A 25,982-nucleotide genomic window follows, 5' to 3' on the forward strand; every position below is an offset into this window, starting at 1 on the left:
ATAAAATAGGACTTAGACCCAACTCTGTGTGACCCCAGAGTCATTTGTCATCTTAATTTTTTTTCCTGGATCTCTAGCATGTAATTCATTATTCTGTTAAAAGAAATCCCCTGCATTGACAGAACCGACCTTGATACTGGTAGCACCTGATATCTCTGCTCCTTTTATGGAACCATCTTATTCTTTTTTTGATATTTTATTAAAAATATTGTACATCTTTGGGTAGTCCTTTATAGTAATTTAATTGGTGCATACAATTAATGTGTAATTATCAAATGAGCACTTACATATCTTCAAAAATTAATCATTTGACACATCTCATTCTTAACTTTTCTTAACCCTCCCCCAAATATTGGAAGGTAGTGATGATGAAAATAACAACTAGCATTTATCAAGCATTGTATATATATTAGGGACTGTTATAAGCATTTTATGTATATTGATTTCGTGCTTTGACAACTGCAAGAATTGCCATTATCATACCCATTTCACACACAACAAAATTGAAGTCCAGAGAGATTAAGTGACTTGCCAAAGGTCACACAGCTATTTAGAGACAGAGACAGGCAAGTCTGTCTCTGGATCCCTTGCTTGCTCTTAACCACTGTATTCTGCTGAGCAAGAAAGACACCCTTACTCAGGTAAGTGACTTGCTCAGTTATACAGAGTCCGGATGATCGAACAGACTTAGATCTTGGACCCAACCCCAGGGTGCCTCTCTCAATAGGCAGGCAGAAGAAAGGAGAGACCGTGTTCTGTGACAACTTCACGAGGCACGCAGCACTTTTCAGCGCTGCCGAGGAGCCCCGTGGGGATTTATTTAAAGGTGATCTGCGCGGTGCGCGGGTGTCTGCGGCTCCTCCACTTGCTTTCCTCAACCGTGGGAAGCTCGGCGCACCTCCCCCAGTAGCGCGTCAGTGCTGAGCCTTGCCGGAGGGACTGGGGGTGCAGAAAGTTCCCTTCGTGAGTGCCATTATTACAGGGGCTCATAGAGGTGACTCAGAGCGGGAGGAGCTATCTGGGGAATTCATGATCTCCTTTGAGATGAGACCCGGACTGAAGGCTCAGTGTTGGGCTGACGGGGCCTCTTGCAGAGAGTCCCAAGCAGAGGCCGAGCCCTTAGTTAAAGGGAGGTCAAGAACCGGCTCCCAGCTGTCCCATTCCCCGCAGTTGTCACAGGCCAGGAGGGAGCGTGAGGGGGTCCCGCGTTTACTGGGCGCTGCTGTAGTTGCTGTGTGCGGGCCTCAGGGGGCTTGTGTTTCTGTGGGTTGGGTTAGTATTAGGGCTAGGGCAAGGGCTAGGGTTAGGGTGCTGGTGAGGTCTACATATTTGACTGTGTTCAAGTGTGTCTGTGCACATGAGGTGTGTGTGTGTGTGTGTGTGTGTGTGTTTGGTTAACTCTAGTCACAAGGCCTGTGGGTGTTTGTGGGTCTCTAGGCCATATTTTGGAGAACCTCTATAAAGAGATGAACCCAGGCTGTTTAGTTAAAGTTAACCAGTTCTTCCCCGTCACCCCGACCTCTAATCCTGCCATCTGGGGTCCCCTCTGCTGCATTTCTGTGGCTAGGACCTGGCTCGGCTGGGAATGGCAGGCTAGGGTGGGGCAGCAGTTACAAGGAAGTCTTTTGAAGCTTCTAAGGATATAGAAAAAGAAAAAGAAGCATGGGTTAAACCTCATGTAAGACCTTTAACATTTTAAATCTTGAATTAGAAGATTAGCCACTATTAATAATAATAGCAGCTTATATGTTAACAATGATATTGTAGACGGCGTGCACTGGCTGCCATTCAGAGCATAGCTGTTATAAGCCTTTTCTTGTGCATTTTCTGTCAGTATAACTGTGCTGCTGTTATGTTCATTTCGCAGAGGAGGAAACTGGCGCTCAGAGAGGTAAAGTGACTTGCCCAAGATCACACAGTTAAGTGGAGTGGAGTCAGAAAGAAAACTCAGGTCTGTCTGATTCCAGAGTCTCCACATTTTCTACCACTCGAGACTATATTGGATCATGACACCAGGTACCACTCCCAGCCCCAGCCAGGCTCTGAACTCAGCGTGGCCACGTGGTTGTGTGGCCTGCAGACTTCAGCTCTCTGCTCTGGACCTCCGTTTTCTCATCACTAGAAAGAGAATTTGAATTCTCTGATCTGATAGATTCTCCCCACTCTGTGAGGGCCACAGGACAGAGGTCTTTGTGAGTGGCCTCCCTACCACCTGGGGAATATTGACCTGGTAAAGGACCTCTGGGTGGGGACAGAAGAGGAAATTCACAGCACGTGTCCACCTCGCTCAGGACACCCATTGCTTTCCTTTCCACACGTGGCAGGAGTGCCTGCTTGGCCCTCAGCGCCATCCCCTCGTCCCTCTCCTCTCAGCGTGCCTTCCTGAACGGCAGGGGTGGGACTTCAGCCTGTTCCCCACACTCCCTTGCAGCCTGGGTGCAGTGAGCTGCACCTGTGTGAGGTTAGATGGTGGAAATGAAACGGGCACAGCTTCCTGAGGCTGTGACACTCTGCTCTACCAGGAGCGGTGTTGGAGGTGGGGGGTTTCTGTAGCAGCATCTCAGAGCTCAGGGGACATCACCATGGGCATGGGAGGCCGTTGTGATGGCCGCATGGTGGCTCCCTGCTCCCACCGTCCTGATCTCTGGATCTGGTGGTCGTAGGCTCCTGAACTCTATTTGCAGGAGCGGCCTCCTGTTCACCACTTCCTGGCTGGTGGCTGGACAGTCGTGCTGTGATCTGGAAATCATTCTTGGAATGACTTCTTCTCCAGTGACCCTCCTCCCCAGCACCTTCTTAAATGTCTAATCCCCTATGGTCAATTTCCCCTCCTTTCTTCCTTCCTTCCTCTCCCTCCCTCTCTCTTCCACTCTCTTTTTCTTTCCTTCTTTCTGCTTAAAAAACCCTGGCTTGGTTTCTTTAATGATAACCATGGAGCACTCCCACACAGCCCTCAACCCCAGCCTTTGTCTCCAGCTCCTGGGTGACTTCCTATAGCGACAGACTGGCTTCAGTGCCTCTCTTCTATAACTTCACACTTGTCTCTGCTTACTGAGCACCTGTTTGCTGAGCACCTACTATGTTCTGGGATCTTTCCATGTGTACTGAAACTGCACCCGACTGTGATCCTAGAGGGCCAAGCCTGTGTCTTCCCAGCTGTATGTTTGAGTGTGGAGCAGAGAGGCTGGCCTGTGTGGTGGGTACCCGGAGTGTTTAACAGCAGAGACATCACAAATGCCACAACTTGTTAGTTCAACATGCTTAAGGAGAAACTAAACTTTGCGGACCCAGAAGAAGCTATGTAACCTCCCCTTTTGGAAAAAAAAAAAAGCTTGCTTGGTGTGAAGAGCTGTTCTTAGGAGTGATGTCCTCGTGGAGCTCATGGGACGGGGGGAGCATCTCCTAGATCAAGGGTCTGGCTTCAGATCCCGTATCCAGGCTTCCTGGGTGCATCTGTCCTCCTCTGAGCAACTCTAGAACTGGAGGCCTGGAGACAGCTTTGGAGGCCACACACTGGGGTGCTGTCCTGCCCCCACAGATGGACTGGGCAATCTCAAGCAAGTGACTCTACAGCCCTCATCTCTGTCCCCTTGTCTGCAAATTGGAGATGATAGTGACTTCGTAGGTTGCAATGGGTGAATGAGATAGTTCAGGAGACACACCTAGCAGTTAGCAGGGCTTGGACGTGAGGGGGCTATGATTAAGTCTCAGTGGCTTGAGATTTAGGGGCTTTCTCTTTGTCACTTGGGTAAAATCCTTCCACATCATTGTGCGGTGAAGTCTAGACCCGACATCCACCCCCACCACTGACCTACTGTTTGACTGGTGGCAGAGATCCAGGGCATTGCTCCAGAGGTGGGGCCATGAATCCTGGAACATAGCAGGTGCTCAGTGAACTGCTGTCCCTTCTCCTTGACAGGTGCTAGTTGGAGTCTTGTTCAGGGATTGCCCCTAGATGACTGGGGAGGATAGAGGGTGAGTGTGACATAGCAGAACAGAGCTCAGACTTTGGAGCTAAACTTCCTGCAAGTTATGGTTCCTCCAGGAACCTGCTGTGCTGCTGGGAAGTCACTTTAGCTCTCTGAGCCTCAGTTTTTTGATCTGCAAAGTGAGATTTACTGTACTCACCTAACAGGCTTGTGGAAGGGGCACTGATACCTGTTCTTGGCACTGTGGCTTGCACAGGCTAACCCTTGGTGAATCGTATAATGAATGCATTTGCCACTTTTAGGTATCAGCTTGCCCCCCGTGAGGTGGTTGTTCAAAGACTGGGCTTTGGAGCGAGATAAACTTGGGGTCTATTCCACATATGAGCTGTGTGATCTTAGGCAAGTCTCTACCTCTCCAAATTCAGTTTCTTGTTCTTACAGATGAAGGAAAAAAAATGGCACCTACCTTGTTGGTTTGCCAGGAGGATTAAATGAGATAGTACCCGGAGATGACTTGGCAGAGAGATGGGTGCCAAATACACAGACAGTCACTGTCAGACGGGGTGGGAGAGCAGCACAGCCAGCTGAGACTAGATAGGAGAGAAGGGGAGGTTTTGCCCATGGGCTACCAGGACTCTGAATTCATGGTTAGGAAAAGAACACAATCTCATAACCTCATCCCACAAGAGAGCTTTCCTCTCTTGGGGAGATGAGCATGTTTCTGCCCAGGAAATAGCACATGGTTAGGAGCTCGGGCTAGAAGCCAGTCCATGCTGTGTCTGCCTGGCCTGGGGTTCAGCAGATCCTGGCAGCTTAGAGAGTTGCTCAGCCTTGCTGCCAGGCTTGGTAGCTTGAAGCTCTTCGCCTGGTGAGAACAGGGAGTCCTACCCACAGGACCGTTCTCTCTGACTGCCTCCTGCTTCCTCAGCCATGACCCTGAGCATCCTGAGGAGGGAGTGAGCCTCGGGAGACACACGCTGTGTCTTAGCACCTCACTGTGAAAGCCCAGCTTCTTCAATAGCCTCCAGATGCTCTTGGGATGAAGACCAAAGTTCTTCCCATAGACATGGCTGCTTGTCTCTGCCGCAGCCAAGCCAACCCCTGGTTAGCGTAAGGGCGGCCCTGCCCTTCTCTCACCTCCTCACCTGCATCCAGGGGAGGTACCTGAGCACCTGATGCTTCAAACTGTGATAGTCATCATTGAACCACGGAGCAACCAGCCTGGGGACAAAAGTCAACAATATTGGGGAGTGGGGAGAGAAGGGAAGAATGACTCAGGTCTTTCCCAAGTGATTTGGTCTCTGAGAAGATCATGAACTTCCAGGCCAATGCAGAGACTGTAAATCTTAACCTCTAACCTTAACCTCAGGCTAAGCAACCAATAAATGCGTTTCTATTTCCAGATTCTTCACTTGGGTTTTTGCCACTTGAAGCAGAAAGCGTTCTTAAAGGATGGACTCACAGTGATCTGTAAGGTCCTGAATGTCTGGTCCCTGCCCCTTCCTTTCACCCCTGTTTAGTTTCCACATTCTAGCTCTCAGGCCCTTTTCCAATTCCATGTACCTCTTGCCTCAGGACCTTTGCACGTCCGTTCCACATTCCTGGAAATCTCTCCTATGGCTTCACTGTTTGACTCCTATTTCTCTTTTAGATCCTGGTTCCAAAGCTCCCTTCTGCAGAGAAGTCTATCTTGACCTCTGGGTTGGGCATGTTCCTTAGTAAATATTTTTAGAGACTCCTGCATTTTTTTCTTTAGAGCCTGCCCTATCAGTAATTACATATTTATTTGCATGGCTATTAGTGCATCTGTTCCCAGATAGACTGTGAGTTTTAGGAGGTCAGGGATCCTGTCTGCTCTCTCCTCAGTTTAGTCTCAGCACAGAGTAGAATCCAAACTGTAACTAGCATGTGACAAATATTTGTCGAATGAATGAGTGTGAGTGCTCTAATACCTCATCATCCATCATCCATCCATCCATCCATCAGTACATCCATCCATTAATTCATTTATCCATTCATTCATTCGACATCCATCCATCCATCCATTCACTTATCCATCATCCACCCCCCCCCCATTCATCCATTCACTTATCCATCCATTCATCCATCCACCCATCCACCATCCATTCATTCACGTCTGAGGCCGGGTTGGCTGCTGCTGTTAGAGCTTGGAGCAACCTGATTCGTTCCTCACCCTCCTGGAGCTTCTGGTCTAACTGAGGCCGGCAGACAGAGATTGTGAAGTGGCCATGTGGTAAGACACAGGAAGTCACTCCTTGGACCGGGCAGGAAAGTCGTTGCTCAGGGGCAACATCTGAGTTGAAGTCTAGATGCAAACAGGAAGGGAACGGTGTCCAGGCAGGGGAACAGCGCGTGCAGAGGAGAAGGAATATGAGAAGGGAGGGGACCTAATGAAGTCTGAGTGGCTGGAGGACATGGTGGCAGGAGGTGACGAGGGTGGAGAGGGGAAGGGGCCAGATTTTGCACCTAGGACATTTAGGAGTGTCGGATTATCCTGGAGGCTCAGAGACACTCAGCATTCTGGAGCCTTCTGCGCCCCCTTCTCCTGCTGGCCTAGACTTGTGCGGGTCCTCTCCCTCCCAGTCGCCTCTGCTGCAGCCCCACTGGACTCCTCCAGTGCCCGAGATCTCCATGGAGCCTGTCTGCTCTGCCTCCCGACTCTGCCTTGGCTGTTCCCTCTGCCTGGAGCACCCTTCCACCCCCCAGCTCTGCCCTCTGTCCGTTCCCCTGGAAATCCAGGGGTTCCTTGCAGCCGGGGACAGTTACGTGCCATCTGTGTCTTCCCCGCCTCAGTAGCCCATTCCCCCTTCAGTCAAGTTCAAGTCCTTGGTGTCTCTTCACCCCCTCTTACCCGTCCCTGCATCCCGCCTGTCAGCAGGTCCCACTGACCTCCCACTCCCAGGGCAGGTCTCCAGTTCCACCAGTTCCTCCATTTTCGTTGGATCCACCCTGTCGCGGCAACCTCAGTCTCTTCGTGAATATGCGCCAAATGTTCACCAGCAGGAGGACACAGAGGGAGGAGGGGAGGTTTCCTGAGGACAAGGGACCCTTGGCTTCAAGGAGACCACCATGGGGCTTGCATTCTGGTTTCTTCTTCCTAGTTGTGTGATGATGGCGTGGCTCTCGTGGCTGCTTGTTCCTGCAGGGCTGGGATCAGACCCTCGCACGTGCCAGGCAAGGCCTCCGCCACTGAGCTGCTTCCTCCACCCACGTCCACTCTTTTATTGTTAAAAAAGAGAAAAAGTTATGGTAAAATATACACAACATGAAATGTACTCTGTCACCATATTCAGTGTCTAGTTCAGCGATATGAAATACGTTCATAAGGTCGTGCCACCACCACCCTATCCAGTTCCAGAACTTTTCCAGCATCCCAGGGTCTCCAGACTGTTTAAGCCATAGCTCCCTCTGACGGCCCGTGACCAGCTCCTGCTGTCTACAGGAATGCACCCGTGCTAGGATTGGCTCTTTGGTCACTGGCTTGTTTCACTTAGCACGGTGTCTTCCAGGTGCATCCAGGTTGCAGCGTGGGTTAGAACTTTTTTTGTGACTCAACTACATTGTATTCATCCCTTCATCTGTTGGTATGTTTTTACCTTTTGTCCATTGTGATTAAGACTCATGAAAACTGATGTAAATGTGGTATGCATATATAATGACTTGCTGTGTGTTCTTGGGCAAGTTTCTCAGCTTCTCAAGTCTTTCTTCTTCTGCCTATCTGGCCAGGTCACGAGGATGGAACTCAACAACTTTAGCTCACTGCCAGGTGCAGCAGAGGTGCCCACAGACTGGGCAGCCCCGTCAGCCTCCCCCCCCCCGACCACTCATCTGCCATAAAAAAGGATGGGCGGGCAGTGGGGGTGATTGCTGCGACTTGAATGAACCTGGAGGACATGCCAAGTGAAAAACCGCATGACCTCAAGCATCTAGGGCATCTGATTTAGTTTAGCTAAACTCAGAACCAGGGAGGGTAAGGGGAGACAGGGAGAGATTGTTAAGGGCTTCAAGTCACAGCCAGATCGGAGGAATAAGTTCTGGCATACTGTTTCTCAGAAGGGTGACTACAGTCAACAATATTGTATTATTAAACTCAAAACAGAAGAGAGGTCTTGAATGCCCACATCACAAGCAAATGATAAATGCATGAGATGATGGATAACCTAAATATGTCGAGTCGATCAATACACAATATATAAATGTAAAAAAATACCAAACCATCATATTGTAGCCCATAAAGATGTACAATTTTTTAAAAAGGAAACAGAAAGACGCGAACACAGCTCCTGACTCCTCCCAGGACAGCTGAACACACACACATCTGGGGCAGCGGGGGTCTGGCCTGCTCTCCCCATCATGGCCTTCCCATGGATGCATCTCAGCATGCACAGGGACCCGGGAGACATGAAGCTGACCAAGGAGGGGACCACCTTCCGCCCACGTCCTTAGTGATCTGTGTGGCCTGCTGCTCCAGGACCTCAGGTGAGTACAGGACACACACGGAGCTTCAGCACCAGGCAGAAGCAGGGAGCGACACATCGTGGTGGCTTCAGGCTGCCCTCTGCCCCTTTCTAGCTGCCTGGATTCATGCAAGTGACTTTACTTTTCCTGGTCTCTGTTTTCTGATCTGTAGAGTGGGAGTAGGAATCTCTTCTAATTGCAGGGTGGTTGATAAACATAGAGGATCTGCAACAGGACCCTGCACGGAGGAAGCCTTTAAGAGATGCCGGCTTGCGGCTTGATCCCAGGTAGTACTTCCAGGCTGAGGCAGGAGCATTACAAGCTCGAGGCCAGCCCGGCAACTGAGCAGGACCCTGTAATAAAATAAAGAGGGCTGGGGATGTGGCTCAGTGGTAGAGCGTCCCTGGGTTCAATCCCCAGTGCCAAAAAGGAAAGCAAGAAAGAAAGGAAGAAAGAAAAGAAGATGGTAGCTTTGTTTTAAAGTTTTGTTATTGGGCGTTGGGCTTTTGCTTTGCCGTGTTCTTTGTAGCCGATGGTTGGACGGCTGTCACCTCAAGTTTTTCCTTCTGTTTTTTGCCCACCCTGGGATCTCGACATCGTCATGCACAGAGAACAGGCAGGGAGCAGGACAGAGCCTGGGAATCAGTCCTGACAACGGTACAAAGCCAGACCCATTCTCCTGCCTTCAGAAGATGACTCAGAGAGGCGACGTGTCCCGTGTCCCCTGTTGTCACGCGGCGAGTCAGCAGGGGGTTGGAGTCAGGCGTGCGTGAGCCCTGCAGAGCCTGGGGTTCCTCCTGTGCTGCTGCCTGGGCCCCTGACCTTGACCCCGAGAGTCCTGAGCTCCAGGTCAAGGTTCTGTAGGACGAGGGGAAGGCCATCCCTGTCCCACATGTGTGCGTAGAGGACATCGCGGGAGGAGATGGAAAGGAGATGCGTGAACTGTGTGCCCTGGAGGCTGGCGACAGATCCCGGAGGTGGAGGACACTAGACATTTGTGGTTGAAGCAGGATTAGGCACGAGTGTCCCCACTCTCCACGTCCTACTTCTCTTTTTAATGAATAGTGGTCCTGAGAGGCCCCGGCTCCTCTGTCCCTCCAGCCTGCTAATGGCCAGGGTGGAGGCCATCGACCTGCCCCCAGGACCTTCACCAGGAGCTTGCAGAGGCAGAGGTTGGGCAGCGGGGACTTAGGAGGCTGGAGAGCAGCTGCCGGGAGGACTGGGCCTTGGGGACACGCAGCAGCTCCCCAGGGTGACAATGAATAGACTCCACGGAGTCCTCAGGCTGCCAGCCAGGAAGCCACCTGAGATGAGGCCAAGGATCCTGGGGAGCCATCAGCCGCTAGGGCTGGGGAGAGGGGCTTCCGTCCAGGGCACCTGCCTGTCGGAGCCCACGCGCCCAGGTGGGGAGGGAAAGCCAGGCGTGGGGCAGAGGAGGCCTCTTTGGAAGTGGGGAGATGGTCTCAAGGGTAGAGGGGACGGTGCTGCGGCTGTGACTCCTCCCTCCCTGAACTTGAGCTGCCCTATCTGCCTGAGGACATCGTGGTGTCCACACCACGGGTTGCTTTTGGTGAGGACATAACAAAATGGCTGGCAAGGCCTGAGATGTATTAGGAGCTCAGAGAACGGCCCTTCTGTCCTTCTTCTATGAAGAGCATAATGACCCAGGCACAGGGAGAGGGTGACACCCTGGGGAAGCTGTGCACGGTGGCACTGGAATGAATAAGCAATCACAGGGACACTGGCGACAGAGCTCTCACCCAGGATCAGCCGCAACGAGTGCTATCGCCTGTCCTCGTTTTACTCTTCAAGAGCCCAACCAGCTGGAGGCTTTGTCCCCATTTTATAGATGAACAAACCGAGGCTGAAGTCACTAACCTGGCTCAGGCGGCATCACTTGCAAGAGACAGAACTGGAAACCAAACCCACTTTTTAAAGTGGAGAAATGGACTCCCAGAGAAGGACACTCCTGGGCCCCAGGTCTCAGACTGAGCAGATTCTAACCTTCCTGCCCAGGGACAGGTAGAGAAGGAAGCAGGACTTGGGGGCTTGGGTGTTTGTTTTTGAACCAGGGATTGAACCCAGGGGTGCTTAACAACTGAGCCATATCCCCAGAGGTTTTTGTTTTGTTTTGTTTGAGACAGGATCTTGCTAAGTTGCTTAGAGACTCGCTAAGCTACTGAGGCTGGCCTTGAACCTGCCATCCTCCTGCCTCAGCCTCCACTGGGCTTACAGACATGCACGCCCAGCTGGGGCCTGGTTATCAATGCTCACTTGGGGACTGACTTGCTGTGTGTTCTTGGGCAAGTTTCTCAGCTCTCAAGTCTGCTTCTCAAGTCTTTCTTCTTCTGCATGATGGGAAGGCCGTTGCCTATCTGGCCAGGTCACGAAGATGGAACTCAGCAACTTTAGCTCACTGCTGGGTGCAGCATAGGTGCCCACAGACTGGGCAGCCCCGCCAGCCTCCCCCCCAGACCACTCATCTGCCATTGACTTGAGAAGAGGAACAAGTTTCCTTCCAAACTCCGAGTCCCTCTGTGTTCTGGAAGGTATCTGTAGCCACGCAGAGTACAGCCTTCAAGCTGCTGCTGGCCCGGGCAGAGGGGACACAGGTGGGTGTGCCCCCCACTCCCCACCCGGAGTGCGTGCAAAGGCACATCGCAGCCACATTTTGAGGGGGATTCGCGGGACGCCTTTTGCATCTCTGCCAGAGAAAGCTCAACCCCAGCTTCTGGCTTCGGAAAAGACAGCTTCTGCCAGGAGTAGTGTGCCTGGCACGGGCTTGGGCATGTACCGGAGTCAACTGGCACTTGCAGGCAACATGCGCACACGAAAACATTCCAGTACACGCATGCCACAGCCGGCGAGGCGCTGCCACGGCACTGACACAGGGCGACACACGTGTCTGCCGGCTTCCTCTGCTGTTCCCATCCCCTCCCTCTTCATTATCAGGAGGCTCTCGGCTTCTGCACCCCAGTTAGTCCCTCCACCCTGTGTTTGCATCCCTCTCTGTTTCCACCTGTGCCTGTGTGTCCCCATCCCATCCCCTGGGTCTTGGTCTCTCTCTATCTCCCCAGCTTTGTCTGCCAGGCTCCCAGGTCTCTCTCTCTGTTTCCAGTTCTATTTTGCTGTTTCTCTGTCTCTCCATCTGTCTCTGTACCCGCCTGGCTGTGGGTCTCTGCTTGGCTCTCTCCCTCTCTTTCCCGGTCTGTCTTTTCTCTAACTCTTTCTGTCTCTGTCTTCCCCTACCTCTGTCTCTTTTTTTCCCTGTGACACTCTCCTGGAAACGCTTCCAACGCTCAAGTGGCCGGATTTCAAGTGACAAACAGCACTACACCCAGAATCCACCCCCACCCCCCAACACGGCTGCTTCCTCCTCCACATCTCGGAAAGAGAAGCTATTGTGTCGGCCGGGAGTTGAGTGGAAGGGCCTGGGGGCCTGAGCTCTTGACTGCTCTGAGCTACTTCCCCATTGGCTCCCAGCAGCCTGTGCTCAGCGAGGACTGAGCGACAGGGGGAGGCTCTAGTCCATAAAAGGGGGGACGAGGCACCAGACTGCCATTCGAAGGGGCTCACAGCTGCCTCCTTGGCACCTCTGAGGTGGAGTCAGGGCAGCCCCTGAGTCTGGGACCAGCCACCTGCCACCACCACACAACCTGCTGCCCCAGAAGCCGCCCAGGAACAAAGCAGCACACAGGTGAGTTCCGGAAGCAGTGCTGGAATTCCTGCTCTTGGTTTTATTTGGGTACCTCTGGTCCTCTGCATCCAGAGAGGGTAGGGGCTTGGGCTGGGGGTTGCGGATTTGGGTCTGATTGTCTGGAAAGGGAGTTACAGTTTTGAGGCCAGTTTACTAAAGCCAGATTGGAGAGGGGCTGGCTGCACTTCGATATCGCCCTCTCCCTGAACAGTCCTGCTTGACACAGGTAGCTGTCTCCCCAGAGGGGTCCTTGGTTTCAGTTACGGGGTCTTCTTCTGCTTGCCTTCTGCCACACAGAGTTTCCCACGCCAATTTCCGGGGTGCGGGGAAAACGGGTTGCCCCTCTCTGGAGGACAAGAGAGGTTTCGCTAATCAGGGTGATTTTAAAGGTCAGCGATCCTCGCTGGACTTAGAGAACAAGGGCTTGGGACATTAATAAGATTCAGGGCGCTGGCATTTACCATGTATCATGTACATCAGTGTTACTGCCAAGTTCAGCCCTTGCCTTCTTTTCTGATGGCTTTTAATTGCTGATAAGGTGCTGATGTGAGCAGCTTCCTTTGACGTAATTTTACACGGAATGAAGTTTGGGGTTGTTTTGTTGGAGGGAGTTGTGGGGGGGTGCACGATGACAAGATGCCCGGAAACCCAGGCTGAGCAGGATTTTTCGTGTCTATTTTACTTTGAAAGGACTTGTTGCTTTCATGTAAATTACAGCCGGAGGCAGCTGAGTTAGGCAGGGGTGGTGGCTCCAAATCAAAGCCACTTGCTCTCTGGTGAAGATGCCCACAGTCAAAGGGGAAGTCCTATAGAATCTGGAAGTTGGACTCCGGCAAATAGCGGTGAGCTTCAGGAAAGAAAATTTAAAAAAGAAAGAAAGAAAGAAAGGAAACAAAGCCAGTTGGTAACTTCAAGGTTGCATAGACAATTCTGCAAGCTCTTACTTTTCCCTGAGTGTCTTTTTCTGAGAATCTCCCAAGCTTTACAAACACGCCTTAATTAAGCCTCCAAGCTTCCCAGGGGGAAACAAGCTCTTTAGGTTATTGGATCTCATTTCAGTTCCCCTCCCACAGACTGAAAGTCCTTGTTACCATCTTTCTGGTAAAACATACCAGGCTTGTCTTTCTGATTTGACAGGCATCGCTGTGGAGATCATTGCAAAGCCTCTCCCCACGTCAATGCTCCTGTGCTCCCGGGGGCCTCGCCTCCACGCGCCCCCACCCCTCTGCGGTGCACCCTCCTCCTCCTTCCCCTCACCTTCGCCCCCCAGGCCCACCCCACCTTGCCTTTTGTTCTATCTTCCCAGGTCATTCACCTCCCGGCTTTGAGATCTGCGTGGGGAGCTCCTGCAGCAGCCCCAGCCGGGTGAGTGGCGCTGCCCCGGGGAGGTTCGCACTTACCCACACGATTCTGAGCCCACGGCTTTGCCCCGCTGGTGCTGGGTGTGACGGGGGCAGGCACATCCCTGGTCTCCACTGTCTCCACTGGCAGCTGGGAGTGGGATGTCTTGGTGGTTCCTGAGGCCGTGTGGTGGGACCCAGTCCGTTTTGACAGGTTGACAGGGGAACGGGCAGAGGAATGGTTCTGGGCTGTTTGAGGAACTGGTCATCAGTTTCTTGAAACTCCTGAGAGCCATTATTTCCCATAATAGAGCATCTAAATGACAACACCTGAGACAGTGCTGGGTTCAAAGCTCCAGATCCCAGCCCTCATCGGCTGTGTGACTTTGGGACGGTAGCTATCCTTCTCTGAGTCTTAACTTCCTCACCTAGACAATGAGGATAATAATACTATTCACTCCCTGAGGTTATTGTGAGGCTCCAATAACTGGGAGACTGGAATACACCCAGCATTCAGTAGATACTCAATAAATGCTGCCAAGTCTTCAGTTTTAAAATGGCAGGGTTGGACCTCCCCCTCCATCTTTCACGATCTCCTCCACCTTCCCCCTCCATCCTGCTCTGGATGGAAACCGGATCGAACACCTGTATTTTTTTTCTGTCCACCTCAACAGAGGACCTCATTTCTCCATCCACGGCATCTGGGCCACCAGGTCTCCTCCCGATCGATCCTCCCCGCCCGCCCCATGCCCTCCTCCCTGGGTTATTCTTATACAATCGCTGTATTGATTAGTCCCCATCCATCATTCTGCGAAGGATCAATAGCCGCTGGTTTGATGTCAGCGCCGTCCTGAGAGAGCGTGGTCCCCAGGCCGCCCCCCTCAGGGTTCTCATTGCAGCCTAGAAGAGGGGGATTAATCTCAGAGGGTCTCTGTGAGGCAGAGCTGGCCAGTGAGCATCGGCCCGGGGCAGCCAGGTGGACCCAGGTCAGCCCCTCGAGATGGGGTCCTCTGATGCTGGACCTCCAGTCTCCGCTGAGGCTCTCCACAGGAGAGACAAAGGCTCGGGGCCTGGCGCCGGGGCTCCTCCCTCAGTCCACCAGTGCACTCTGCGGACCAGAGCGGTTGACCACAAGCTGCAGGGACTGTTTGTCCATGCAGTGGCTTGAACTGTCCTTGCCCCCTGTCTTATTCCTGGGCGATTCAATTTAGTTCGATGGGTGTTTACTGAGCAGTTATTATGTGGCTGGGTCTCTGGCCTCTTTGGGGAAAGGACTGGGGGGAGTTATGGACATCTGTGGCTCCCACGGCAGGCCAGCCTCCTGATTCAAAGCCAGCTTCCTCCCAGCTCTCTCCCTGTCCCTCGTTCTGTCACCTCCCTCCTCCCCCTCCATGCAGCCTCCCCCTCTCTCTTTCTGTCATCTGCATTTGCTGTCCTGGTCGGCTGCCCCTCTGTCTGCTCTTCTAGGCGTCTTTAGACTTGGCTGTGTGAGTCCCATGGACGTCACTCTTTTGGCCCCTCTCTCTGTGTCTGTCTCTATTCTCCGCCTCCCTCCGTCTCTCCTCATCTCCCTGGTGGCCCTCCTTTGCCCTTCTCCCCAGCACTTAATGGCACAAAGGACAAAAGGGTGAGGATTCCACAGAGATCCTGCCATTGGAAAAGCACCCTTTACCCTGCAGCTGGTGATCACACCCTGACCACAGCGTCAGGGCCACCGTTATCTTTGGCTTCTGCACAGCAAATGTGTCCGACCCTTGAGGTGAGACCCTTGTCCTGCGTCCTGTGGTTTGAGGGTTGCTGCACGAGGCGGTGGTTTTGCTTTCCGTGCAGAACCTGGGCCCCGTCCCTGCTAGTCTGTCATCCATCGGGTCAATGACCCGAACGCCTAATAAGGACACAGTTTCTCTGTCTCGGGTCCATCTTTGCCTGCCCCCTGGAGGCCCACAAAGATGCACTTTCTATTTTATGTTGAAGTAAAATCTCCTGAAATGGTTTCATCTTGAGGAATGTGAGAGCTTGGCAGGTATCAGGAAGACCTTCGTGTGGACCTGAGCCTCTGTGACTTCTTGGGGTGCTTCTGCCTCATTCTGCTGTTCCCTGGTTTCTGGGCCTTGGCTAAATCCTTTCCCTTCTCTGAGCCTCTCTTTTCCTAGAAAATGGGGCTAATTGCACCCCATCCACTGGAGGCAAAAATAAAATAATTGAGATCAAATGTATAGCAAAGGGCTTGGCCCGATAAGGAGGGTGCCCTGGACCAGTTCCATCCCTGCCACTCGGTGCTCTGCGACCTTGGAGGGACTGCGTCAGGACCTGCACTGGCCCCTAGACCTTGAGCTATAATATTAGTCCCTGGGGCTGGGGATGTGGCTCAAGCGGTAGCGCGCTCGCCTGGCGTGTGTGCGGCCCGGGTTCGATCCTCAGCACCACATACAAAAAAAAGATGTGTCTGCCGAGAACTAAAAAAATAATTAAATAAATAAGTATTTAAAAAAAAAATATTAGTCCCTGACCTCCGGGGTCCATCTGGCGTGCAGGGGGCCTGGGACATGGCAGTGGCCCAGTCGTGCTGGCCCGCAGGGTGGCTGTCCCTGGGGGACCACCGAGACACTGCCAGCTCCTCCGGGGAGTTGCAGCCAGTGTGGGAGCCTCAGCTCTGTCTCCACTTCCCTCCTGACTCATGATGTGACCTTAAACAAGTGACTTCATTTCTACCTTTTCCCATTTCCTCTTCTATCAAATAGGGATAATCATATGCGATAAAGTGCTCAGAGAGATAATTGCGACGTTAAATCAAGCCATTATTATTCCGTGCTGGCTTTTTTAATAAAAATACTCGCTGCTCCTCTGAGCCCATGGCTGACGCCCGTGTAGAAATATCACCGAGGAGGGGAGAGGCCAGAAGACCCGTCCTCTTTCAAGGAACTTCAGGCCCTTTAAAGGCTGCTGTCTCAGGGGACACTGAGGGGAGCTGATACCCCCCACCCCCATTTGCAGATGCGAAGACTGGGGTTTGTCACAGAGAGGGCACTGGGTCTCTCTGACCCCACAGCCTATGTCCTTCTCTCCTAAGGAAAAGGAAAGTCCTCAGGCGAGCGGCCCAGGTCCTCTCTGTTCTGGCCGGGACAGCAGCAGGAGTGACAGAAAGGGCTGTGAACTCATGGTGGGGGAGATGCAGTGCGCTGACCTCCTGGCAGGAGCTGCCCAGGGGCTGCCCACACTAACGAGGCATAGGGCAGGGCTTATTATTGGGTAATAAGTGCAAATGCCTGGGGGCCCAAGCAAATGACCCCAAAGACCATCAGAACCATAACGCGGTGATCAGCTTAAGGCAGGCAGGGTCACACACTTTATCTGTCCAGGAACAGGGAGTACATATTTCTGGCTTTCTGGGCCGTGCGATCCTTGCTTCAACAATCAGCCCTGCTCTCAGCCTGAGAACAGCCCTGGAAACAGACGTCCTCACAAGGCTGGGCAGTGGGTGAGTACAGGCCCACAGGATGCGTCCATCCACAGAGGCTGGTGGGATTACGGAGGTGGCCAAGTCCTCAGTGTCCTTTGCTTCTTGTTAGGGGAGAGTCCCTTCGCTCCCATCAGCTCGTGTTTCCCTATTGGACTGTTGCTGAGTGGTGAGGTAGTGGCCGAGGACACGCTTCAGGAACGGCCCAGAGCCCAGGATTTTTCTTTGTGAGCCCCCCGGGTCCACCCACCTGCAAGAGGGGCCCCTCCTTTCTTGGTGGGCTGAGCATGGCCTCCGCCAGTTCCCTGACACTTGCCGAGTGGGTTCACTTTCCACTTTTCCACTTCTCCCCCTGAAGAAGGATGAAGTTCGTCCCCAATCAGAGATGACAAGAAGCAGGGCTGTCTGTGACCTCTGACCTCCAAGCTCCATCCCTCAGCAGAACCCCATTAGAGAGGTGGAAATGCTCTCCCCAGGGCCCAGCTGACACTGCTCACCATTTATTTATGCTACAAAGGAAAGGAAACAGGATCGCTAAGAAAAATCTCCAGGCCACCAGGTCACACTGGTTGAGCCACGTTGGACCTGGGGGAGCTGTGGAAAGCCTGTGGAATGGGAATAAAAACTCCCACCTCCGAGGTTCCTGGGAGTTGGTGGCAGTAGCAGGACTGACGTCACAGGGGCCCACGACTATTAGTTCATCCAGGTACTGATTCGGTTCCTACCGCCCGCCAGGGCTTTATGTTCTCTCTTTTCTGTGCTCCTCTCTCCCCTTCCCTTACAGCCCAAGTAAGACCAGGCCAAAGCTGTATTGAAGCACCTACTGTGTGCCACGCGCATGCTTGGTGCTTCATAACAGTCTCACATTTCATTCCTGCACAATCATCTGGGGCCTTATTATTGGCCCATTTCATAGCAGAGAAAATGGAGACCTGGCGATGTTAAGTGGTTTTCCCAAAGCAGTGGTGAGTGGTGGGCTGGGGTCTGAGCCCCCATCAGTAACCTCACTTGGGGACCCTACTGTGGGTCGGGAGGAAGTGGAGGCCTCATCCCCTCCTCCTCCCCACTCTGCTTCTCCAAGTTGCTGGAGTTGGCTGTTTGGGGCTTGCAACTGTCTCTCAGGTGCTCAGCAGGGACAGCGATGACCAGGTAGCACGTGTCTGTTGCCATAGTGGACCACAAGCCCAATGTCTCCAGGGAGTTTGATTTTTAAAGAGGCTTTGGAAATTGAAATTTTTGATTTTAATACAAAATTCTTGCAGGTTTTAAAATGGCACCTGTGTACTCAGTGACTGGGCACAGCGCCCCTGTTCTCACTGCAGCCCTGGACGAGGTGCGGGGACACCACTCGTTCACTCACTCATGCCTGGACCAAACGTCCTTGGTCTTATCGCACTTAGAACAGCTGTAGATCGACCTTGGCCATGGGGGCAGCGCTACCCAGCCTCTGCCCACCCCTCCACTTTTCCAACCTCCATCTCCCCCACTCTGCCCTTCCTCTACCCTGGTCTCCTTGCCATCCTCACCCCCCCCCCCCACTCAACCTCAGGGACTTTGCACTTACAAAGTGCCCTCAGGCAGTGAACTTGAAAGCTCAGAGGTAATGATGGGACAGGGCCAGCACAGGTGGCTGTGGGATCTCAGAGGAGGGGCCTAATCCAGGTGGGAAGCAGTGGAGCCTGAATCTGAAGCGGGAGTAGGACTTAGCCAGGTGGTCAGTGGGGTGGGTGGGGTGAGAGAAGTTTCCAGGGAGAAGAAATCAGGGGTGTTGCAAAGGTTTGGGGGAGCAGCGCAGCGGCATTGGTGGCATGGGTCGGGAATTGGTCATTGGGTCAAGAGCTCATGCCAGTCTGTGAGGGTGCTGTGTACCTGCTGGGAGGCCCTGGATAGATGAAACAACCTCTCTGGGCCTCCACTTCCTCATCTGGAAAATGGGGAGAACGCTAGTCCAGTTATGGCTCATCACGAGGACCCCTTCCCTAGATCCATGCAGGACCGAGCTTGGGCCCAGCACACAGTGAGCACCTCGAAAATGTTGCTTCTGGATCAGGGAAGCCCTTGAGTGCCCTGTGAAGTGTGTCTAAGAGGACAAGATTGGAGGCTGCTCCAGAAGGGAGGCTTGGAGGCTGCGTGGGGTGGACCGAGGGGCCTGGGCAGTACCCGCTGGCCCAGAAGGAGAGCTCTGGAGCCGGACTGCCTGGGTGCATCTCTTGCCTGGAGCCCCTCCTAGCTCTGGAGTCTTGGCAGGCTCCGGTTCCTCACCTGTCGGGTGGGTGTGACCTAGTGCTCACGCCATGAGTCTGTGTGTGTAGGACCTAACCCCTGAGGTCACTCAGAGCGACCTGTCTCTGTTCCTCAGCTTTTCATCACGGTGACAAAACACTTGAGAAAACCGAGAGGAGGGGAAATTTATTTTGGCTCCTGGGTTCCGAGGTTTCAGCCCAGGGTCAGCGGGCGCCATGGTTTCTGGGCCTTTGTGGATGTGGGCCTTGGTGGTGGAAGGGCGCGGGAGAACAGCTGTGTGGCTCAGAGAAGCAGAGAGAGAGAGACAAGATTCCCAGGAGATTGACATGGGACTGCCTATGTCAGCAGCCACGCACAGCGGGAAGCCACCAGCCAGGACGTCAAGGGTGGCCAGGGCTCTGTGTCACACCAGCCGTGGCTGCCATCCCGGAAAGTGTGAGCCACCTGTTGGTGTCTCCATATAAATGTTGCAGCTCGCTCACCCGGAACCCTAATCCGCTCAGCTGCTGATAGAGAAGCCCGGGGACAGGAGGCAGACGCAGGTGGGCACAAGTCCACTTCCCCGAGTCTCCCACTCTGGGTGTCCCCGTTCCAGGAGCAGATGGGACCCACCCTGAACCCCTGTGTGATCTTGGGAGATCCTTCCAGTCTCTCCAGGACCACTTCTCAGCTGGTGATGGGCTGATTTCAATACACAGGTCAGGGGTCCTGTGCGGGCAGCCAGCCCTGGGCCTCACGAGGGACACACTCTCAATGAGTGAAAGTTGCTCTAGACCTGGCGACACTAAGTGGACTGGCCTTGCACCCCAGCTTCACCCCAGCAGGCGGGACGTGGGGGTGGATCCGTGCATCACAAGTGCCTGTCTCACAGTGAGGAGTGGGATGAGGTGATGGAGTGAGGGCCCAGGGTGGCAGGGCTCAGTAAATGGAGCTACAGGCTACAGCATGGGGTTCTGGGGCTCAGGAGATGGGATCTTTGCACCCCCAAAACACCTGAGCACTCAGGACAGAATTGCACTGAGTGCCCATTTGAATGGCTTTGAGTCTTCACTTTGGATTATAAAAAGAGTTGGCTGAAAGGGTGGTTTTTAGCAGCTATTGGTGAAGCATCACTTCGTCGGGGGAGTATTTATTGAAGGCCTCTTATGTGCTGGCCAGGGTTTTCAGGTGCTAGGATATAGCACAGAAGAAGCTGGGTACAATCTGTGTCCCTTGAGGTGCACATTCTACAGGGGGAGCGTGCCTGAGCCTAACAAAGCACCACACCAAGTGAACAAATATCAAATAAATAGGGAAGGCCATGAGTGTAACGGAATCAAAGCAGATGACAGAGGAGGAGACGGAGGAAGCTGACACAGGGATCAGCAAATGCCTCTCTGGCCATGCCACATTGAACTCATTCAACACGCAAAAGAGGGAATCTTATGAAAATCTGACGTCAGAGTACTGCAGACAGAGAAGAAGAAAGTGCAAAGGCCCTGAGGCAGGAGCAAGCTTGGCCTGTTTGAGGAACGCAGAGCAAGTATGACAGAGAAGACAAGACACGGTCACTGCCTTTATGTAACCAGACTCTGAAAGCTCACACAGCTAATTATCAAGCAGTACATTGCTTTGATGGAAGAGATGCAAATTATTGGGAGAATAGGAAAGATGAGCATCTCTTTTAGCCTGGGAAAGCTGCCCAGAAGAGGTGATGTCTAGTCTAGGATCTAAGTGACAGGTAACAGAAGAGGAGAGGAAGGGTTTTCTGGCAGAAGGCAGAGGGAACAGCTTGTGCCTTTGTGGGACGGAGCCTGAAATGTCATCAAGGGAATTACAGTTGGCGCTCAGAGCTGAAGTGTTAGCATACAGCAGGCACTCAGCACTTGTCAATTGCTTGCATTGATCACCTGGAACCAGGTGATTGGATTTCACCACCCTCGCTTTCTTCCTTCCCAGCAGGAAGAGGCACAAGAGAATGGGGTGGCCAGAGCTGGTGATGGCCGCGTGCCTCCTCGCTCTCCCCTCTGCCGCGGCAGACTGCCTGTCCCGCTGCGCCTGGTGTGCTGTGAAGACCCAGGATGGACCCAAACCCATCAACCCCCTGGTAGGTTTCCGGCCAGCTTCCTGATGCCCAGGCCCTTCTGAGTGTGGAGCCCAGGGAGGGGAGGTCCCAAGCCTGGGCAGCTGTGCCCTCGCAGTACTCATAACCTTGTGCATGGCTTGTCCTGTCCCTGGACAAGGCGAGGCACCAGGGGCTGCTGTGTCCAGCTCCCATCCACACCCCAGACCTCACTGCCATGGGCTCCCTCTGGCCCGGACAGAGATTCAGGTTCCCAGGGAGCTGCATGCCTGGCAACAGGGAGGGTGTCTGTCAATCATGAAGCACTGACTTTGCAGTCAGCAGATCTACATTCCCTTTTCAGGGCTGCTCCCTCCCCAGCCCCAGGCTGATGGACACCTCTAAATCCAGTCACTCTCATGAAAAGAGCTGTCTCCCCGACCTCTAACAGCTGGGATCTGTGTGACAGGCTCTAAACTTTGCTTCCTCTTCTGGGTCTCGGCATCTCTCAGCCAGGCTTGTAGCCTTTACTCTGCAGACTCTCCCCAGTGCCTCGCCCACGATGGCAGGTGGCCTGGGGGAGACGTGCCCAGGGTGTCCCTTTCTGGCTCTCTGACTATGGAAACCCCTCTTGGAGCCTCAATTTCCTTTTCTGCCAAAGGGGGGCAATTCTGTGAGCCCAGACAGTCTCAGGTGGTGAAGCATGAGGACTTGTGGCATTAGACCGCCAGGGCTCACGTGGCAGCATCAACCACTGCGGTCATCCTCATAGTCACCCCCCCCCCATGAAGCAGATACTGTGTCCCCCCAACTCCACCCTTGATGAAGCCTCTGAGACCCCTCACACGTGCTCTCTACAGCATGCTGCCCTGCTCCGTGCCTGTCAAGTGTTCTCAGCATCCTTCACACCCTGAGAGTGTTAGGAGAACCATCTTCTCCCTCTGGAGGAGCACGCAGAGCTCCATGGGAAGATCGATTTCGATCAATTTGAGTCCAATTTTGGCATTGCCACCTGTAGGCACGTGTCCTTGGGAAAGCTGTTTCAACTCTCCAAGTCTGTTTTCTCTTCTTTCACACGGACACAAAAGGCACCTACCTTTATGCATCATTGGGAGCATTAAAATGGGTGGCCAAGTGCTTAGCCAAAGCCACTCATTTTTATTTTTTCAGATATTGGAAAAGGGGCTCCAAGGTGGGGCAGAGCATGTTTTTTTTTTTTGTGTGTGTGTGTGTGTGTGTGGGGGGGCGCATCAGGGATTGAACTCAGGTGTGCTTAACCACTGAGCCACATCCCCAGCCCTTTTTTGTATTTTATTTAGAGACAGGGTCTCACTGAATTGCTTAGTGCCTCGCTAAGTTGCTGAGGCTGGCTTTGAACTGTGGTCCTCCTGCCTCAGCCCGCCCCTACCCGCTGGGATTACAGGTGTGTGTGCCACCTTTCCCTGCTCCCCATCCCTTTTTTATATTTAATGTAGAGATAGGGCCTCGCTATGTTCAGAGCATGTGTTTTAATAATTTGTTAGGGCCGGGCACAGTGCTGCACGCCTGTATTCCCAGCGACTCAGGAGGCTGAAGCAGGAGGCTGAAGCAGGAGGATTGCAATTTCAAGGCTGGCCTCGGAAATTTAGTGAGATCCTGTGTCAAAATAAAGAATAAAAAGGGCTGGGAATGTAGCTCAGTGGTTCTGTCCCCAGTACCAGTATATTAAAATAAAATAATTGAGAGTTGGATGAGGGTGACCTTACCACTGTGGTCTCCGGGGTCTTTTGCAGGTTTGCTCTCTGGAATGCCAGGACGCCCTGCTGCCCTCGGAGGAGTGGGAGAGATGTCAGGGCTTCCTGTCTTTTCTCAACCCGTCCACCCTTGGGCTTGCTGGCCAGGAAGATCTGGAGAGCCAGGCAGCCTTGGAAGAAGCCTACAGCGAGCTGGCCAAGCTCCTGGGGCCCTTCCTGAAGGAGGCGGAGAGAAGCCAACTTCTCCCTGGCACCCTGACAAAGGAGAAGCTCAGGGGTTTCCCCGGTGGGTTTGGGGACGGAGGGGAATCCGAGCTGCCCGGGGGTGCCCAGCTGAACAACGGCGCCCTGGAGGCTGCTGCGCTGGACTTGGATGAGGAGGATGCCAAGGTCAAGCGCTATGGGGGCTTTCTACGCAAATACCCCAAGAGGAGCTCAGAGGTGGCCGGGGAGGGGGACGGCGACGGGGAAAGGGCGGGCCACGAGGACTTGTACAAACGCTACGGGGGCTTCTTGCGGCGCATCCGTCCCAAGCTCAAGTGGGATAACCAGAAGCGTTATGGCGGTTTCCTCCGGCGCCAGTTCAAGGTGGTGACACGGTCCCAGGAAGACCCCTATGCCTACTCCGCAGAGCTCTCCGATGCGTAAGCCCCTCCCTGTGCAGTTGAGTCGGGAGCTTCCCCCGCCACCTTCCCGCCCCGAGCGCAAGCGCTCCTCCCGGCGTACCCGCCCTTGTGCTCAGCTCAGCACTGGCTACAAAGTATCCAAGCGCAGCCTTTCTCCCTTGGGCTGGGGATTGTGGGAGTTGACTGGGGTCAGTGACTAGAAAAAATGGAGATCCCCCTTCCAACAGTGCTTGGCTCAGACCCCTCGACCTTTACAACCACCAGCAGCTTTTGATATTCCTCCACCCCGATCTTATGACCCCCCCCCACTCCAGGAATCCAGAGGGACTTGTTCTTTGGATCTATGATCTCCAGATTTTCCTGATTACAAGCCCCTCTCAGAAAACAACAACAACAACAACAAAATCCAATAAGCATGCCTCCCAGGCAGGCAATATACATATGTACCATAAAACAAGCAAAGGAAAAAAATAAATAAATAGAAATCCTAGCCTTGTATGCTCAAACCTCAAATAATCTCCTTGTGCACCTCACCTTGGAGACTGAGCATTAGGTGAAAAGATTAAACGTTTTGCCTTTCATTGGATCAGGAATTCTGCCACGGGGAGTCCAGTCTTTTAGAGGGCTCAATGTCTGATTTGCATCTTCTGAGCCCTTGTGATTTGGAAAGGCACCTCTCTGGGAGCTGAGCTCCCGGAAGTCCCATTCATGTGGTACCTTGGCCAGAGCTGTTCTCCTTCTGAATTCTTAAATGATCAAGGAGGGAGCAGAGCAAACCAATTTGTTCTGTGCAACAAATTCAGAATGTGGACCGGTTCCCTCAGCTCTCATTAAGCTAATTAAACCGGTTGGTATCCCACTCCTTCCCCCATGATGAACTGAAGCAGAGTCAAGTGGATGAGGTTAAGCACAGCCATGTTCTTGAGCAGATGAATTGGCTGCCAGGAGTCCAAGCCATCTGGCCCAGCGTATGCATCGGGCATTGGATGAGGGAGTCCAGAGTTAGAGCCTGGAAAGAGAAAGCCCTCCTCCACTCCCTGGGTGATTCCTTCCTCTGTGTCTCCAAATAAAACCAGAAAGAGGAAAGACATGATGGAGTGTTTGAGGCCAAATGAGTTCCCTTGATTCAAATAACCCAGAATCAGAGGCAGAGACCTCCTGGTGCTTGGGTTTCAGTCCCCCCACTCTCCCTGACACTAGGTTTGGGTTTGTGGGTCCAGCAGATGCGGCTGGACAGGAGAGAAAACAGACTCAAGCTTGGGTCATTTGTACAAGATGCTTCTGAGCAGACCTCTTCATGCACAGCCTCCGGGGCTCTCACGGTGTTTGGAAATGTACAGATTGTTTTTTGGGGTTACTTTGTGTGCTTTTTAAAAATCCCATTTATGCAATTTACTTGGAATTTGCTTTGCCCTTAATAGGCCTGTGTAATTTCCTTCTCCTCCAGTACAATAAATAATAGATGCTAATGATTTGTGTGTGCGAGTGCGTGTGCACCAGGCCCGCGTGAGCCGAAGGCCTAGAGAGAACAAAAGATCATTTACAGAAAAGAATGCTAGGGAATGAATATCTATCACGTATCCATACACAGTTTACACACGTGCACATTCATCACACACACACACACACACACACACATACAGCCATGTTTGAAAACTAACCGTGGCATGATAGAGCCAAAATTTTCAGAATGCCACAGTCTTAAGTTTGATAATTGAATCTTGAGTAAATTATCGACTCTCTGGGCTTTACTTCTCTCTTCTATAAAAATAAAGAGTTATAGGGCCGGGGTTGTGGCTCAGTGTAAAGTGCTTGCCTTGCACGCGTGAGACACTGGGTTCGATCCTCAGCACCACATAAAAAAAAAATAAACGAAATAAAAATAAAGATATTGTGTCCATCTACAACTAAAAAAAAAATGTAAAAAAAAGAGTTAAAGTGCCAATTTTGTCGAGTAGCTGTGATAGTTCAATGACATCATATATGCAAAGCTCCTAGCATATAAAGTTTGCCCCCAAAATGAGAGTTTCCTTTCCTCCATTATCTTAAGGGACAGCAGCAAAGCTCGATGTGCAGCCACACAATAGAAAGCACAAGGAGGGGTGTTGGGAAGGGAACTGCTTTCTATGCTGGAAAAATCCAAGAAAGCAGAGAGAGAGAGAAAGATGTTCCTAATGAGGGTACGTGTGCTTGAGTGACAAGCTAGCAGAATGTCCTGTACTAAAATGACATCCTAGGGCGGGGAGCCTGGCTCAGTGGTAGAGCACTTGCCTGACATGCGCGAGCCATGCTGGGCTCCATCCCCAGTACCGCAAAACAACAACAACAACAAAATACAAAATACATCTTCACTACAGGATACAGATGAGCTGTGTCTAAATAGGTCGAGCGTGCAAGGGGCGAGATGGCTACAGACCCCACAGGGACCATCTGGAC

General features: G+C 52.6%; 1 protein-coding gene across 4 annotated transcripts; it reads left to right on the forward strand.

Moving 5' to 3' along the window:
* Positions 1–11,784: 11,784 nt before the first annotated feature.
* Positions 11,785–25,018, forward strand: Pdyn (prodynorphin). Of its 4 annotated transcripts, none has more exons than XM_046433745.2 (4): positions 11,785–12,105; positions 13,412–13,470; positions 21,085–21,232; positions 22,960–25,018. In XM_046433745.2, the coding sequence occupies exons 3-4, from the start codon at positions 21,104–21,106 to the stop codon at positions 23,566–23,568; spliced, it is 738 nt and encodes a 245-aa protein (XP_046289701.1). In that variant the 5' UTR covers positions 11,785–12,105; positions 13,412–13,470; positions 21,085–21,103; the 3' UTR covers positions 23,569–25,018. The 4 variants fall into 4 exon arrangements, with proteins under 4 accessions (XP_046289701.1, XP_058431429.1, XP_058431428.1 ...); XM_058575446.1 differs by having other exon boundaries at positions 21,088–21,232; XM_058575445.1 differs by lacking the exon at positions 13,412–13,470.
* The last annotated feature ends 964 nt before the right edge of the window (positions 25,019–25,982 follow it).

The sequence above is a fragment of the Marmota monax genome, unplaced genomic scaffold (assembly GCF_021218885.2).
Source record: "Marmota monax isolate L192 unplaced genomic scaffold, Marmota_monax_Labrador192_F-V1.1 WCK01_AAM20220418_F8-fsc00014, whole genome shotgun sequence".
In the NCBI taxonomy this organism is placed as follows: domain Eukaryota; kingdom Metazoa; phylum Chordata; class Mammalia; order Rodentia; family Sciuridae; genus Marmota; species Marmota monax.